This window comes from Malurus melanocephalus, unplaced genomic scaffold, assembly GCF_030028575.1.
Source record: "Malurus melanocephalus ecotype Western Australia unplaced genomic scaffold, MMel_1.1 scaffold_85, whole genome shotgun sequence".
NCBI lineage: Eukaryota > Metazoa > Chordata > Aves > Passeriformes > Maluridae > Malurus > Malurus melanocephalus.
In genome coordinates this window covers 1,386,641-1,404,736 of record NW_026623317.1, presented here as the reverse complement: position 1 = coordinate 1,404,736, position 18,096 = coordinate 1,386,641, and the positions used below count along the sequence as shown (strand labels likewise).

General features: G+C 40.6%; 1 protein-coding gene across 1 annotated transcript in view; it reads left to right on the top strand.

The window, feature by feature from the left end:
- EPG5 (ectopic P-granules 5 autophagy tethering factor) overlaps positions 1-18,096 on the top strand; it is a 55,139-nt gene that overhangs the window by 17,459 nt on the left and 19,584 nt on the right. The window contains exons 12-26 of the mRNA XM_057367814.1: positions 1,211-1,365; positions 1,927-2,067; positions 2,287-2,451; positions 3,617-3,739; positions 5,597-5,856; positions 7,727-7,867; positions 8,328-8,472; positions 9,265-9,462; positions 10,103-10,213; positions 10,975-11,094; positions 12,501-12,667; positions 12,859-13,083; positions 14,896-15,019; positions 15,921-16,062; positions 17,141-17,312. Of these exons, the coding sequence (XP_057223797.1) occupies positions 1,211-1,365; positions 1,927-2,067; positions 2,287-2,451; positions 3,617-3,739; positions 5,597-5,856; positions 7,727-7,867; positions 8,328-8,472; positions 9,265-9,462; positions 10,103-10,213; positions 10,975-11,094; positions 12,501-12,667; positions 12,859-13,083; positions 14,896-15,019; positions 15,921-16,062; positions 17,141-17,312 (2,389 nt within the window). The remainder of the gene's footprint in view (positions 1-1,210; positions 1,366-1,926; positions 2,068-2,286; positions 2,452-3,616; positions 3,740-5,596; positions 5,857-7,726; positions 7,868-8,327; positions 8,473-9,264; positions 9,463-10,102; positions 10,214-10,974; positions 11,095-12,500; positions 12,668-12,858; positions 13,084-14,895; positions 15,020-15,920; positions 16,063-17,140; positions 17,313-18,096) is intronic.

Here is an 18,096-nt window from a genome sequence, read left to right as displayed (position 1 = left end):
AAGTGGATGGTGAAGATGCTGTTTCTGCACTATGAGCCAAGAGGATTTAGGTGATGACTCTCTGGTTCCCTTATTCCTGTTCCCATCTTTCAGTCCCAGGCTATGACATGGTGCAGATTTGAGGGTGGTGTGGGGCCCACAGGTACCCCTTCATCTCACTGTGGGTCATTCTGCTGTGCCTTTAGATCCAGTGATGGTGTGGTCATGTTCAATGTCCTTCTGCATTATCTTAAAAAAAAAAAAAAAAAACTTGAAGTACAAGAGGAAACACAGTTGACTGTAACTTCTACCATAAGAGTAAAAAATAGCATTAGAAAAGGGAGGTGAATGGATGAGACACCCCCTTTATCTTCTCTGTGTCTATCAGCAATATAGTTTGTCTTTATTATTTAGAAGAAACTGTTTTCTTAAATGGCACAATCCTCTTGCATGCTGTTCCGTGAGCTGTTTTGCCTGTACAAGCCTGACCTTCTCAAGTTGAAGTACCGTTGCAAAATTCTTGAAAGCACTTAAAATAGAATGTAACCTAAGTGCAAGTGTTTGATCACAAGCATGCTGAGCACGTGCCTGTTCAGGTTAGATAGCTGAGTGCCACAATGGGTGCTTTTTCTGTATATTCAACTGCTGTGAYAAAATCACTGTAAACACTGTTTATTGGCATGTTGTGGTTCAGAGAAGGGAGATCACTCTCCAAAACTTTCTGCACCTCAAATGCTGCTTTCACTGTTTGTTTTGCTGCACAGACTCTATTTAAAGTTATTTGGAAGAAATGAAAAAAAAAAATTAAAGTCCTAATCCAAGTTCCTTTGTACTCTTACCTTTCCAGTGTYCCAGACCCTGAGGAATGGAATATTTATTTGCATTTGGCAATATCTCTTTCGGGTTTAAAGAGGAAACTTGCCTTGAATTTGAGTGAAAGCATCTCTTAGCCTTCCCCCCTGTTCAACTTTAGTTCTCTGTTTTCAGAGATACATTCCAAACAAGTGCTTTCAGTATTTTTTCTTGTACTGTATTTGGGAAACTAAAACTGGCCTTTCCATGTAGCTTTTGGGCTCAGGGCTAGATACTTGCAGAATTTTTATTTGTTGTTGGRATAGAATGATCTCCACAGATCACTCCTCTGGGATTGGAGTGAGTAACTATACAAATGCTGCAGATGTGTGTCCTACGGCACTTTTACCATGTTTCTCTCACCTGACTTTTTTTCTAGATCCAGAGCATCTTGAACAGTTTGAAAAGTATCTGCAGTCAATGAACTGCTCGGAAGAAATCTGTCTGCTCACCACTTTTGCTCAGATGGCACAAACCAAACGGGCTGATGTTGATGAGGATTTTATCAAAATCATTGTTTTGGAGATATATGAAGTGAGTAATGTTACTGATCCTTTCAGGAAAAGAATGAAAATGCTCTTTTTATTTGTAAAAGTGGAAGATGTGAAACTTTTTTGGCTTCCCTGTTTTTTTCTACCATGGAAATAAAAAAGTGCTACTTTAGAGTCCTGAATCAAAATAGCTGAAGTACTTGTTTATTTCTGATAAAAAGACCAGCTTTTCTGTGGGCAAAACCTGAATTAAACAAATTAACAAAAATGTATTTGTTTTATTTTTACCGTGCAGGCCTAACTTGTAGCTATGAAATACCTTATGTGGTGTTTTTTCTRTTGTTTTTGGTGGGATATTTTTTAGTGCATGAGGCTGTGCTGTTCTGTGTTCAATTTTGGACTTTTTTTTTTTGGCACTGTGACATAAAACTTTCCTGATCTTTTAGGGCAATCAGTTTCACTTTTCATGTTGGCATTTATCATTTATCATCTTTTTCTGTGATGTCTAAGGGAAATTTAGTTTTGTATTTTCCAAAAGACATTTTATTTCAATGTCAGTGGAAGTCAGCCAGAAGCAGTAACTTCTCCCTGCTCATCTTCTCAGGTGTCCTATGTTAGTCTTTCCACAAGAGAGACTTTTTCCAAAGTGGGTCGAGAACTCTTGGGAGCCATTGCCAGCATCCACACACAGATTATTTCTATACTGCTGGATCGGATTAGAGAGACCATTGAGAAAGTAGGGATGGTAAGTGCTGATACCCATCAYTTAAATCAGGCACACAAGTAAACCTTGGGGCCATACCATGTTGTGTGATAARACATAGCTTGGTATGAATGGATATGTTAAAGACCTGCCTGTGGGGTTTTTTTTGGTAATACCAGCCATTCAGATTGAAGGGCACAATGCTGATTTTTTTTGTGTGCTTAGTACTGATTTGCACTTTTTTGCTCTCTCTCCTCAAAGGTTTCTTTATATCTGTTTAAAGAACTTCCACTGTACCTGTGGAAGCCTTCATCATCTGAGATAGCCCTGATCCGTGACTGGTTGTTAAATTACAACCTGACAACAGTGGAGAATAAACTGGCCTGCATTATCTTGGAAGGGCTGAACTGGGGGTTTGGTGAGCAGGTATGTATTGAAAATAGGAGCCTTGACCCTCCTCAGTTTTTTAGAGTAAAAGTTTTACTCAGGCTGAGAGTAGAGCAGAATTAGGAAGCAGTTAATTACATGCTTTTACATTATGGCTGTGCACCTAATGGCACAAGATGGGAGCTTCATAAAAATTTTACAGCGCTCTGTCGGAGGATTTGCTTGTGCTGCTTTCCTGTAGTGCTGCAGCTGAGTTAAAAAGAGATATTTCAGGAATTTCTTCTCWCTAAAAAAGAGGAGACAGCTGAGAGGGCAATTTTTGTGAGTCACATGATGAAGATGCTTTTGGCTGCAGAAATAGAGCGATCTTCCAAAAACTGTGCAGGAGATTAGGGTGACTGTAGTTTGCATGCTGTTATCTRGGTATGATTTTCACAATGCAAGAAAGTAATGGTTGAAATGAGACATTTCAAAAGCCTGAGCATTATTTAAATTATTGGAAATTATTCCATAATATTGGGTTGCTTCAGGATCTTCATGAGCTCAGGATTCAATTGAGGGAGAGTGCTATTTCCGAGGAAAACAGAAATAAAATTGGGGAAAAAATCCTGTTGCCTGTGATTCAGTTTAGCATTGCATTCTATCTATTTGGTTGTACTGAACTCTTCTCTTTGCCATGCTGATGCTTATGCATGAATATTGACTTACTTTTTCTCCCTGTTTCTTGATGACATGTAAAGAAAAGGGGGTGTTAGGGAAAATTAACAGATATTTTTGTTGCACAATAGCAGTGCTGTGTCTGTACCCTTTGATATGGGGAAAAATGGCTCTTGATAGAGAAATGGCTGTGTTTTCATACAAAAAGCTGCGGTGATGTGATTTGGTTTTGTTTTTAAAGGCAATAATTCAAGTGTCTGTATYACGTAATTTAAAAGGGCATCTATGGATTTTTGAACTAATTATGGTAAATTCATAAAATGCACATGGAAAGTATTATAATCACTTTAAAAAAAACCAATATAATTGCTACATTTTGTATTGCACAGGGTGAGTCTGGTACCTTTTAACACAGAGCTAAACATTTTGCACTTAATTTGAACAGCCAGAAAGAGATAGGATTTATTTCTCTGTAGTGCAGTTGAATGTGACAATTGTAGAGACCCTTTAAATCACKTACAGTTTTGTATTCCAATGCTGTTTTTAGCAGAATACTCTTCACCTGGATCCTGCTGTCCATTCTGAAGTTGCATTGATGGTCCTGGAAGCGTATCAGAAATATCTCTCCCAAAAGCCATATGCTGGGCTGCTTTCTGAAAGCATAAAACAGGTATCCTTTCTTCTGAATTACAAGGAATAGTTTATGGAAGGCTGTAAATGGGAAAAGCTGCAGGTCAAGACCTTTTCTKTTTTTCTTTTCAAGGCTGTTCTGTCTTTATCCTACTATAATATCACAACATACCAACATTCAGTTTTGTCTGCAGCAACAGCGCTATTTGAAAATACTGTTTGGCTTATGTTGAGTATCTGCATGAAAATCATGGAATCATAGAATGATTTGGGTAGAAGGGRCCTTAAAGATGATCCAGTGCCRCCCCCTGCCACATRYAGGGAYRCYTTCCACTATCCCAGGSTGCTCCAAGCCMCATCCAGCCTGGCCTTGGACTCTTCCAKGGATGGGGCAGCCACAGCTGCTCTGGGCACCCTGTGSCAGGGTCTCCCCACCCTCACAGCAAAGAATTCCTTCCCAAATCTGATCTAAATCTACCCTCTGTCAGTTTGAAGCCATTTCCCCTTGTCCTGCCACTCCATGCTCTTGTAAACAGTTTCTCTCCRTCTTCCTTGAAACAGACATTTTAATTTTGATCCACTTGTAGGTCTGAATAGTCACAACTGCTCTTGTTTTACTCATGCAGAGGTAGACAGTACTTGCTAATGAAAGGCTATTTCTCACTGCTGGGATAAGGAACTGTGGCATAAGGGAACTCACTCCAGCTCTTACCTGGTGTGAAAATTCAAGTGTTAATTACCATAGGAGTTTTGCAGCAGTGGGCTGTGCTGTGTGACCTGAACATCCCACAATATATATGTGTATAATAAATGTATTGATCTTACAGCACACTGGGCACTGAGGAAGKGATAGCTCCAAGTTATAGAAGGAGGCTGGAAGGATAGAAAGATGAAGGTTTAAAAAATCCCTGTTCTGGATATTCCGTCCACGATGCTTCTGTTCATTTATTCAGAGATTTTAGCATTATGCTGAGCTTTGTCTTCTCAGTTGGTCTTGCACAGTATTTCTTGTACAGTGTTTTCTCCTCCTCTGTGCTTTTTTCTCCCAAACTTTTCTTCCCATCCTCTGAATGTTCCCTGTTGTCTCTGCTCTGTTCTGACTTGCTCCTCTACGCTACTTAGCCATAGTTTGTTGTCTTGTGCCAGCCAGATGAGTTCTCTTTTTTAAGCCTGTGCCAGTCCTAGTTGCCACTTGTGCAGGTGAATCTGTCCTGACTTGCATGTGTCTGTAACTGAGAATTTGAGAGAAAATAGTGCTTGGGTTCTTGGATGCCAACTCAGAGAGGATGAAACATCTGCATTGCACTTTAGCTCTGCAATTTACACTGCTCTGTCAGAACTTGTACATTTTTTCCCCCCAGAGTTTTATAATTCCTTGTGATCTAGACAGGGTCTTTGTGACTGTGGGCATACGTACATACATCTCTGCCCGTCCACATTAGAGGCTTCTTTCTAAGGAGGGRCTGCCAGGTTTAGGCTTTTTGTTGACAGACAATATTTTTGCATAGATTTTTCTGTTTCCTTTCACTAGCAGTCTTAAATGTTTTAAACATTGTGGCAGGTTGTGCCTGRCTTTCTTTTTTTCCATATTAGAATTAAAATTCAATTCAAGGTCAGCATCTAGCTAGGAAAAATTTAAGCAGATAGTGTACGTCAATAGCTTTTGCCAAAAGGAATGGAGGGAGGTAGAAATTGAGGCTGTGAGAACAAAGTGTKTGGATAAAYTAGGTGGWATGTGTAGAAAATGACTKCTGTTGGTCTAATCACAGAATCCTRGAAGCTTTGGRTTGGAAGGGGCCCCAAAGATCATGAGTTCCTTTCCATGGCCCAGACCCCAGACTAGTGCAACACATGCTGTGTCATGGCTATGCTTCCTCTCATTCCTGCTTTGTTCCAGGTCTCCTACTTGGCCAGCATYGTTCGCTATGGGGAAACACCAGAGACTTCCTTCAATCAGTGGGCATGGAGTTTGATTTTGAGACTGAAGCTGCACAGGAATGACCGTGGGGTGCAGCAGAGCGGGCTGGCTGTCCCTGTGTGTGACACTGCGCTGGACACGGCCGAGTCAGTCACGCTGCATCCCCTGCTCAAGGCTGTGAAGGCAAACATCCCCATTGGCTGCTACCTGGCGCTGGCAATGACCACCCTGGGGCACAGGTGAGGGCTTTTTGGGTGTTTACCTTGGATGGATGGCCCCAGGGTCTGAGCAGCCTCCCTAAGGCTGAACTGTTATTAAAGCTTTGTGCTTGTTTAAAATGTAAAGCACATACGATGCAAGGGATCAAGCAGCTTTTCAGGGACAGCATCTGTGTTATGAGGAGGAGCTGGTTAGTTTGGAGGGCCTGGTTAGTCTGGAGAAGAGAAGACTGAGAGGGGATCTCATTAATGCAAACAAGTATTTTCAAGTTGAGTGTCCAGAGGATGGTGCTGGACTCTTTTCARTGGTGCACAGTAATAGGATGAGGAGCAATGGCCACAACTRAAATACAGGAAGTTTCACCCAGCATGGGGAAGAACTTCTTTGCATTGAGGGTGGCAGAGCCCTGGAATGGAGCTGCCCACAGAGGTCGGGGAGTCTCCCTCTGTGAGACATTCCAAGCCCTCCTGGACTCATTCCTTTATCTCCTGCTCTGGGTGACCCTGCTTTGGAGGGGTTTGGACTGGATGATCTAAAGGTCTTTTCCAGCCCCAACTTCCCATGATTCTGTGGTGTATTTTCACAGAATCCCAGAGTCATTTTGGTTGGAAAAGGCCTCCAAGACCTTTGAGTCTAACGTGTGACTAATCTCCACCTTGTCACCCAGCCCAGAGCACCGAGTGCCATGTCCAGTGATTCCTTGGATATCCCCAGAGATGGGGACTCCAACACCTCCCTGGGCAGCCCCAATTCTGAATAACCCTTTCTGTGAATAAGTGCTTCCTGAATTCTTTCAAATAACATGCTATTTCCTTAATTTCCTAATAGTATGTTTTGTCTTCTGCATGTTAGGGTCAAAAGCAGTTGTAAGAAATAGTACTGAAACTGRAGGTTAACAGTATTTCTCTGGACARGGGTAACTTTGAACCATTTACTGAARGACTTGTTCTAGAGGTAATCTCTTTTATCAGGGCAGCACAGCATTCAGAAAATAGTGAGGAGAAAGAACCCACTCATTTTGGGAATTATAAATAAAAAGCTTTATAAACTTGACGCTGAACCTCTTAGCCGTGACTGTTCCTGCACAGTCTTTTCCAGTGCTTTTGGCTGGTTTGTAGGTAAGACTTTTGGACATAACCAGATGTTCTTGTTCATTAATGTACAGAGCCACCCAAAATTTGGTCAGTTCTCACTAGAACTGTTTTCCCTGAGTCTGGGATCCCTTTAATTACATCTTAAACTATTCAAAATTTTCTCTTACTTGTTTCTTAAATATAATGTTATGGTACTCATTTAATGAAAAATTATCTGGGTTTTCTCCTTCCCCAAGGAAGCCATGGCTTGAGGATAAGATTGTGCCATAGACACTTCAAAGCACTGCAATAGTTTGAGACTGATGTGAARGTATTTTGGGTTGAGAGTGGAAATTCTTCCATTACCTTGAGTGTGGAATAAAAAACCAAAGAACWCTTTAGTCTGTTTCCCTGCACCTTCACTGTTTGACCTTTGGCTTTTCCTTTTTCCTGGAGAGGGAGGCAAGTTGTCCAGGTTAGGCAAGAAGTGAGTGAGTTTTAAATTGATACAGCTTTGATGGATGARGACCTAAATCTCCAGTGATTTTTGCAATATTGGACACTGATCCCCAGGAGTTTGTGAAGAAAGGAGATACTTAACAAATATTTGAGAAGGAAATATTTAGCAAATGTGTCAGTGATTGAATGACTCCTACAGCTGCAGAAGAAAACTCTGGATTTAACTGTTTAGGTTTCCAAAGATAAAGTTAAGAATGTATTTGCATCTCAGTTAATAAAAACTAAATCAGCATCTTGTCTTCCTTTCTGCTGATAATCATTGTGTTTTTGTTAATTTTTGTTGTTTGTTTTCTGGCAGCATTGAGAAGTTCTGTGCTGAAGGAATCCCTCTTTTGGGTATTCTTGTCCAGTCTAGACATCTGAGAACAGTAGTCCATGTGCTGGATAAAATTTTACCGTTGTTTTACTCTTGCCAGTATTACCTCCTGAAGAATGAACAGTAAGCRTTATGTGTTCATTTAATATTTTTTATGTATTTATTTGCTTAATTTATTCATAGTTGCAGTGAAAGTTACTCATAATCTTTTGGTTTAGACACTTGACAGTATCCTAAACAAATCCTGAATAAGATTTGAGTGCTAATGTAGATAATGAATTGTATTTAGTCCTGATGAGCTGCCTTGAATTACAGTCTGCTGTGAAATGTTCATACTGTGCCCACTTTGTGGCTAACCTGGAGCAATGAAATCTTCACTGTGGTTGTGGATCAAGCCTTGTGTATGTGCCTCACTAGTGCTGTTGGGCTGATTTTAAATTCTCTAGAAGCAGGTTTCCTATTTATTATAGGAAGGTGATATTTTAATTTCGTTAGGTGATATTTTAATTTCGTTAAAAATTAAACGAGGTTAATTTTAGTTAACAGTAGGTGATATTTTAATTTCGTTTGTTGACATCCCTAGGTTTTTATCTTATGTCGAACTCTTCCTTCATCTGGATAGTGGAGTCCCTCAAGGAGTGACCCAGCAGGTCACCCATAAAGTGACACAGCACTTGACAGGAGGGAACTATGGAGAAAATRTTAAGCTGCTCAGTAGTATGATACAGGTAAGAAGAATATTTTAAGAAGAAAAGGTGGGGAGAATGTTTAAAATCAAGCTTATTTGACTGAGTTAGTGTTAAAGGTCAGAAAGGATACTGAACCAGGCAGTTCAGTCACAGAGCACTCTGTGTCAAGCATTAGTAGTTGGGTTTGGTTTCCTGACGTTCTCCTGCTTAAACTTGCCTAAATTGGCAATGCCTGTCACACTAACAATACTATTTGCCTTTCAGACTTCTTGGAAAATTCATTTCCCAATACCAGGTCAAAACTGTTTAAGAAAAGAAATGTAATATGCAGTGCTGCTTTCTTGTTCGTGTTATTTGAGGAATGCAGCAGATAKATTAGTGTTTGAAAGCTTTGCTTTTGACCATTAATTTAGGGCTCTGGAATGGAAAAATATTCCTGAGTTAGGGAACAGTAGTATTTTTTAAGTGCAGAGAGGTCAAGGCCCTCTAAGACTAGAGAGGACTAATGGAAACAGACTTACTCTGGGAAAGTCCTTTTGCAAAAACAGGCTAGACTTTAGAAATGGGTGGTGTTCAAGCCTGCAGTGATCCTGCTTAAAGCTTCTGTATCTGTTTGTGCTGATTGCACAAGGTGCACTGCTTTCCAGGCTTCACAATCAAAAATTGGGAGGCTGAAGATGGCAAAGTTGTCCTTATTTGGGTACAGAGAGTGTTGTAAATTATTTAAGGATAGACTCTCAGCCTCAACCAAGTTTAACAGTTCTCCAATAAATTCTTAAGCTTTACTGAAAGCTGCAATCTGTTGACTAACTTAACTCTTTAATTTGTCAGACTCACATTTTTCTGAGTGACCAGCCAAACGGAGTGGGGCCAGCTGCAGTCCTGGAGTTCTGGGTGCAGGTCCTCACCAGCCAGCAGCTGTGGCACAGGGACCGGGCCACGCTCTGCCTGCTGGATGACTTGTGCAAAGCTGCTTTTCAGTACAGCCAAGAGGACTGTGTGCAAAAGCTGCTTTACCAACAGCACAAGGTAAATAGCTGTGGTGTTTTGGTGTGGCTCTTGGGTAAATGGCCAGTTCAAGTGATGCTCAGTCTGAATTTGATGTGAATGTATTTCCTGAAGTGCAGATGGAACACCTGGGAAATCCTTGAATGCTGTGGGTTGGGAGGAGCCTCTGCAGTCCATCCAGTTCCACCCCTCTGCTGTGGGGAAGGACACCTTCCACTAGACCAGGTTGCTCCAAGCCCTGTCCARCGTGATCTTGAACACTTCCAGTGATGAGGCAGTCACAGTTTCTCTGGACAATGTAGTTTAATGATAATAATGGTAGTTATTACTAAAAACAATTTGGAGCACAGTTCTCATTCATATTATTTCTTTTGTACTTTGTCTTTGCATTTCAAATATTTGTTAGTGTGTTTAGARCAAGAACAGAGCTTCCTCTCCTGAAAAAAAWCCACACACWGTCACTACAATAGGATGTTACAGCACATATATATACTGAAAAAGAAAGTCCAAGCAGGCATTTCAGTGGTTCCTGGCTGAGTTAAGGTTGGAGAGTAGTAATCGGAGATGCAAAGGAACATAAATGAAGGTTGAATGATGCACCTGTAGCTTCTAAACCATCTGCTCACTGAAAAAAACTCAAATGTTTTCTGTTTCTGTGCAGAACGCTTTGGGCTATCACTGTGACAAGGGTTTGCTGTCTTCACTTGTCAGCTGGATTGTGGCAGGSAATGTCACACCATCCTTTGTGGAGGGCAATGCTAACCCCTCTCAGGTGAGTGCCACGATGGTGTTGTGTGATCAACCCTGAAAAAAGCAGCATATTGATGTCTAGAGGCCTTTTCTTCTTTTTTTCCACGTTTCTCTGTTGCTCACTTTTTCTTCCTATTCTGTAGTTTATTGTGATGAAATCCCAGTTTAGCCTAAGAGAATGCTGTGGGTTTAGTGCACTGAAGGGAACATGGACATTTTGCACTGGGAGGGTTTGTTTTACCTGCATTCAAGAACTCATATAATAGGATTTATTGGTTAAGTTTTCTTTTAACCTACTATTGTTCTTGATCTATTTAATWAGAGAAAATATGTAAAGCCTGACTTTTCTATTAGATCAGTCTTTATTTGATAAATATTTTGAATTTGAGTTTTTCCTTTCTCTCTGCTTAAGTGAGTCCCTTATTTAATCAAAAAGAAAAAAAAAAACAAACCCTTGCAGTACCCCAGATGGAGATGTGTAGTGCAGGTGTAAGAGAGGAGATCTTACTTTACTAAATTTGAGAAGGTTGTTTCCTACAGAACTCTCTGATCAATTCTGTCAGTTTTCCCTGGTATTCCCCTTCTTTCCCAAAATAGTGCAAAGTACAAAAGGGGTGTTTGAATTTAAGTATAAAGAGATTTTGTTGTTGAGATGTGATACTGCTTTTTTCAACTCTTCAATGAGAATCTTAATGTTAAAGATCTATTCCTCTTAAGAAAACATCAAGCTTCCTGATTTTGCCATTTTGTTACCTATGTTTCTCTTATTTCTGTGTTGTCCAGGTCTGGTTTTCATGGACGGTGTTAAATATGGAGTCAATATTTGAAGAAGATTCACAGCTTCGCAGGGTTGTGGAGGGGGAGCTGGTTATTAATGCTTTAACTCCTGATCAGGCTTTGAAGGTGAGAGAACTGTTCATCCCTTTGTCTTGTTTTGTTAGAGAGAGCTGCTGGAGTGTTCTCTTGTATCATTTAGTTTCTCTGTTGTGTGCTACTTCTTAATCAGGGTAAAAACATAAATACTGCTTTATCTGGCTGTCCAAGAGAAATGTTCTTTTCTCAGGGAAATGTTCTTTTACATTTTGAGTATGTTTGAGTTCTTTTACATCTAAAAGCTACCACAGAAATAGCTGATTTTACTATATCAATATTTACAGAAAATTAATTTGTGCTTTTGCATGATTTTTTGGATCATCTAAATGCTTCACAACCTTCAATGGATTTATTCCATACCTTGATATGGGGAGTGCTTTTTTTTCAAGTAGGAAAATGTGTCTGTGGTTCAAACAGGTGGTTTCTCAGATGACCCGAGTTGTCCAGAAGACTGGCCTTTACTTATCTCTGTTTTCTGAATTATTTTCCAAGGCTTTCAAAACTGTTTAGGTGTCTCCTTTAACAAGCCACTTAATCAGCTGTACTTGAAGCCATGTTGCAACATTTTCCAAGTTCTTTGCCCAAATTCAGTTAGAAATTCTGGAGTGAGGCAAGTGAAAGCCGAAGCTGTCCATTCTCAAAGTGTAACTTTTGCTCATTCTTCATCTCAGCTGTGTCAGTGTGTTTCAGTGAAGGAGGTAGCTCTGTGAAARTAGATTTGCCTGGGCTATGTACAGTGCATGTCCTTGGAGCTTCCACCTGGTGAACATTTGTTCTTTTGCCTGCACATCTTAATATAAGTGGAAAACAGGGTGTGGGCAGTGTGTGGAAAAGGATGCCAGARGTCTGGTGTAGGGGATGAGAGAGTGCTAGGTTCTGCTCTGACACTGAGAGCTTGGAGACTGAGAAAAGCTTCCCATTCTCCTGCTTCAGGCACAGTCCAGGGGAGCTTGGAACAGGATTGTTTAATGATTTGGTTCATCTGTGGTGKTGCTGTTATGGTGTGCTTCTATTTGTGTGTTCTTTTGCCTTTGTTCTGCTTTTTGCTTCTGTGCTCTTCATACCAGTTTTACTTTGCATTTCAAATTTTCCCTAGAGCTATACGAAATGTAGTCTGGAAAAAGCTAGAAGTAGCATGCTGGAGATCTAAATGAGGGGCATTACCTCTGTGAGGAATAACAGTAGTTAACTGTAATTAACACGRGTGGCCTGTATGTTGGCCTAGCRTCAGAGCCATCATGCTGGGTTTYTGTAAACATTAGAGGTGTAGGTCTGCTCTCCAGCATAACTGAGATGGGCAGCTCATCCTTTAAGACCTGTAACAGGTATGTAACTGCTTCCAAAGTTTTCTCCTCTGTAATTAGCAAGTGTTCATGCTCTGTTGATCTGCTTAACCTATGACAGCACTGCACACTCTGTCAATGTTGTTTCTGCAGAAAGCCCAGACCCAGCTGAAGCTGCCCATAGTCCCTTCTCTTCAGAGGCTCATGATTTACCGCTGGGCTCACCAGGCCCTTGCTACTCCYGCAGATCACCCTCTCATGCCACTGATCTGGCAGAAATTCTTCCTCCTGTACCTTCACCGACCAGGACCACAGTATGGGTGAGTCGGACCTCCTCCAGCAGATTAGCAAGTGCTAATTAAGTGCACAGCCTGTGAGATTAGGTGCATCACTCTGACTGCATCCAAAGGCAGTAGGTATTAGCAGCTTCTCTAATGAGCCAGTTTATCTGCAGAAATGCTGATCTAACACTTGCAACAAGACTTAGTTGTGCTTTTTTGTTCAATTTTAGATTACCTGTAGATGGCTGTATTGGAAGGCGYTTTTTCCAGAGTGCAGCTCACGTTAACTTGCTAAATGAGATGAAACAGCGGCTGACAGAGGTAGCAGACTTCCACCACGCTGCCAGTAAAGCACTGAGAGTGGAGAGTCCTGAGGGCAGTGACAGGTCACCAGAGAAGGCCAGCTGCTCCTCTGATTACCTGACTTCACCTGAGCTGCATAAGGAGCTCGTCAGGTAAAAAAAGTCTTCCCAGTTCCATCTTAATCAATGCAACTGCCTGAGTGATTGCTACAGGGCAGTGGTAGCTGTGTGAGAAATGAAGGGWTGTGACCTTAGATGTACTGCAGGCACTTATTAAAAGCATAAAATCATGGAATCATTCAGGTTGAAAAAGCTCTCCCAAGATCATCAAATCCAGCCTTTAAGCTAGCATTGTCAATGCCACCACTAACCCCGGTCCCCAAGTGCATAGTTGTGCTCAAATACTTTTCTTTCTTGATACAACTTGTTTAATTTGAGAGGGGGCTGGTTTTACGACTAAAATAAATTGTGGTGGATAGATTTTGTCACTTGCCTGAGGGGAGAAGCTTTGSTTTTTAATGAATGGTACCCCCATGATGGCAAAATATTTATTATTTAGGCTACTTGTATGTATATCACTAGCTATAAATGTAAAARGCTACTTGGTGTGTATACATRTTTGTCACAGACCAGGGCCTGAATTTATATCTCAGTAAGATTATTTGATCAGGAAATTTACTGGTGACTTAAGCACATGATTCAGTGCAGTGTGCTTGGTTAGCAACCTAAAGGTGAGCTGTGCCAAGTGTGTTCTGTGCCACCTGAAAAATGGTAAGTCTGCTTGCCAAAACCTTGCCACAAGACTCTCTTTTTGTCTTGGAGTAGGCTAAAATTGGGACACAATCACTCAATGCCACTCAGCTGGTGAATACCCACTCTTGTGAGGGATGGTGTTGCAAACAGATGTATACCTCATGTACATTCACGTACAGCTGGAGGCAGTATGTGAATATATTTTGAAATATTTAAAGAGTGTCCCTTGTTCAGGGGCCCTGGATATGTGGAATGTGAGCTCCTGTTCAGTGCTTCCTTCAGCAATCAGTAGGCATTGTACAAACAAACAAGGGGAGTCATAAATCCCACTTAGTCGTCCGTGAAAAATAATCCTGAGATGCTCACTRGGTGAACTTGATTAATATTTTCAGTCTTTCATTTCATATAAGTTCCCCACTCCAACAGAAATCCAGACTACCCTACACCCAAATAAATCTTATGCTCAGGAAGTTTAATGACCTGTCTAGTTTCCTAGACAGGAGGAAATTATTGGTAGGGTTTATAGGGGTTGGTTCTTGGAACTGGACTAGTTCCATTTTTTCACCAATGACACTGATGTAGGAAGCAGGAGTTTGCTAGTCATATATAAYATCACAAAGTGAAGATTTAATGGCAATCCAGTGCTTCCTTATCAGGAAGCTTGGATGATGTGATTGTAAAAACGGTACCAGTCAATGGAATGATGTCAACTAAAGAAATAGGTGTATTTATGTTAAAGTTTTAATAGGGGAGGAAATGAGAACGAGCTAGCCATGAATGTGACTCTGAAAAAAATTAAAAGATGTAACTTTACTCTGGTGGGACTTTTTGGAGCAGCCACTGCAGAGAAGTCATGGGGTGAGAAACCAGAYTTGCTCACATGTACCCTGTTTTTTCCACAATGGGATTGTGGTGATATTTCCTGACACAAGAGGCTGTTCSAGCCCTGGATCTTACACTAGTTGGCATAAATGTTTTCCTTTTCAGAATTTGTCCTCTTACTTTTGTTTGTTGCCCTTCATATTTTTCTAGGTAACTTCTTTCCTTTCCTGGTCTTTAACTTGGACAGTAAACCAGTAAATGAGTAAAAAAGCACCTGAAGTGTCTGTTTTGAACCATGTCACCTCATAGCATTAATTATTAATTCTAGACCTTAGAACAGTCCAATTCAYACTAATTTTTTTTCCTTATTTTCCTTTTTTCCCCCCTCAGGCTTTGTAATGTTTTAATTTTGTGGTTGGAAGAAGAGAGTTTCCAGAAGGGAGACACGTACATTCCCTCTTTACCAAAGCAGTATGATGCGCATAGACTTGCTAAAGTCATGCAGAATCAACAGGTGAGTTGCTAATAACACTGACAATCTGAAATCTAAAGTCCACTTGCTAAGATGAGTCTTTGAAACCCATGAGAGAGTGCTAGTCTTTAATATAAATACAGCATGTGTGATACCTTCATGCCCTAACCTTTTTCTTAAAATCCTATGCTGTTCCAAACTGTCTTTCTTTATGTTTGAAAGAGGACTCAGATGCAGATTCCTTGCATATAAGTAATTTCTTGCAACACAGTCCTTTTTCTGTGCTGCTTTGTAATTATTTTTATTTTCTAGTTTAGTATTAGACAGTGATTTAAGTTGCAACTGCAAATAACAAAAGATGGWAGCCAAAACCTGCTTGTGTTGGTAGTCTGTAAAATGTCAGGTTCAAATATAACTTAGTGAGTGTGTATTATTCTATTCTTCAAGCATAAAGACTTAGTATAAGCAAAATCCTGCAAGAGGGAAGATTTTGGAAGGGCATTTCCTTATGCTTTGTTTTCACTCATYCAGTGTGTGTGACTGCTGGAAATGCAGTCTGCTTTAGCCTGGCTGYAGTTAATCATCCCATGATGTTTTAGACTATCTTGATCTCTTGTATTCCCTTTTTAGGAACAGATTTTTAATCATCTGTCTTTCCCTTTGTCTCTYATTTGTTAGAAATTATACCATGTGTCAGGTTTCATCTCTAAGCGTCACAAATGCTTTTCAGTAGATATACATATATATAAAAAATTTAAGATTGTCCAGGTGTTTTCTTCAGTTTAGATATTTTTTCCCTTAATAATAAATTTCCTGTGATGTAAAACTGCAAGGTATAGTATGTTTTTATGTACTTACTTTAGTTYCCCAGCTACTAGGATGGGTGGGCAGTATGAAGTATTGACCAAAGTGGGGATGATAATTTAATTATTTTGTTTTTCAGGATCTGTGGATGGAGTATGTCAATGTGGAACTTGTRCATCATGAGTTTCAGGAAGCTCTGAACCTTTGGCTGCAGGTTCAGCTTGAATCACATACACCCTGTACTTCTGCAGGGCAAACAGATTTCACCAACCCTTCATCAGGTAAGAGAGAAAAATACTGTTAAGGAAACTGTGCCTTAAAGAATTACTGGGATGTCAAAGCCCTGGTTTCTGTATGAACCTGATGATGCCTATTAATAAAGATATTAATATGGTTTGTTTTCTGTGAGTACAGTACTTTTCCATAAAGTTGTCATGGTTTTGCCACTAAGATTCTCATGTGAGAGGCTAACATTGATGTTTTTTGGCTTCAAGTTTGCTATATCCTAGGACAGAGCTAGGTGGGCTTCATGGGTTCCCCAAAAATTCCTCAGCACAGAGCATGCTTCAGACATTTTCCTGAAGTTTAGACACAGACAGGTGCAAGCCAAGGTAAAACCAATGTACCTGAGAATATATTGTCTATGGATTTTTAAAAATTTCGTTTTGTTTGTATGTTTTCTGTTTTGTGTTGCTTTTCCTAGTGTGTTTCCCTGGAATTCTGGCATATTAAAAGGGTTGTTCTAGCACAGAAGGGGTGGTGGTCATGGCTGGTATTGTAAGGATGTGGTGAGATTGGACTTGGGGCTGATCCCACAAAGGGGAAGGAGTKAGGGAATAAAAGGAAACTGGAATAGTTTCATAGGTGAATTGGTAGTTTGGACAAAGAAACTGAATGGAAATGAGCAGGAGGAGAGGGCTTACSTGAGAGAAGCTGTGCTTTGAGAAGGAATTGACATTGACAAGACTACAGGTGAGGATGAGTTGTAGGAAAAGGAAGATAAATTTTGCTTGGAATTTTATCTGGGAGCCTGTGTCGGATGAGTAAAATAAATGGCGTGACAGGAGAACTGGAAAGTAGGAGTGGCTGGGGAAAACAAGGAAACCAGTGGGTCTTTTGATCCTAATCTTTGTGTGATGGAAGAGCTGGTCATGAAAATTAGTTGTGTGAAATAAACTCTGTAAAAATTAGGAAGATTAGTTGAGTGATTTCTTTTGTTGTTGTTTTTAGAAGGGGAAGTCCTGAGAAATACTTGTCTGCAGTTAAAAATGCTTCATGACAAAAATTAATATTTTTATTCAGCTTCTCCTGAACTTTTTTTATTAACCAAACTTGCTTCTGGTTTTTTTTTTATCGTAGCCAAAGCAAGGATCATGAATAATTTGAAGAAGTTTGATACTCCCAAGCCCCCTCTGCCACTGCAGACGATGAAAGCTCCTGTGCCAGTGATTTCCTCTGCCAGCCTYGTGAGTCAGAAGGACGCGATCCAGCTCATGCGCAAGGACCTGAACATCYTGCAGCAGCACGCCAAGTGAGTCATGCCTGTGTTCCTTGTGCCTCACCAGGGTGTCCAGCAGTGCCTTGAAATGGTCATGGGGTCACAGAATGGTTTGAGTTGGGAGGCATCTTAAAGCCCACCCCATTCCACCTCCTGCCATGGGCAGGGACACCTTCYACTCCAAACCAGGTGCTCCAAACCCCATCCAGCCTGGCCTTGGACACTGCCAGGGATCCAGGRGCAGCCACAGCTGCTCTGGGCACCCTGTGCCAGGGCCTCCCCACCTTCACAGGGAAAAATTCMTTCCTAAACATACTCCTCACAACTGCCTCATTTGCAGTGTTGGCATAAGACAGTCAATACTTGATTTCTGCTTGTCATATTTGTTTTCTCTTTCTTCTGGTCCGTCATGTTATTATTCTATTTCTTCAGCTGAGGTAAGTGTGCACAATCTTACKTAATGACTGAGATTACATCAAGTGGCATCTAACTTCTGATTTGGCACATTTCCTGAAATAAAGCCTCCTTTTAGGTTAGATTTCTTGTCAAAATGGGTTATGTAATCAGCACTTATGTAGTAGTTGCAGTATGAAGTACCTAGGGGAGAAATATTACTTCTGATTCTTTTAGATGTTTTTAATATTCCTACCAGATTGACCAGCTGAATTGTTTTCAATCACAGCTGGTCAATCTGTAGCTGTTTTTACCCAATGCAGTAATTTACTAACAGAGTTGTGAACCAGAACAAAAATTACTCAGCCCATGAGAGGCTGTGTCTAAACAATTCCAGCATCAGTTTTAGGTGGGTTCTCTTTTT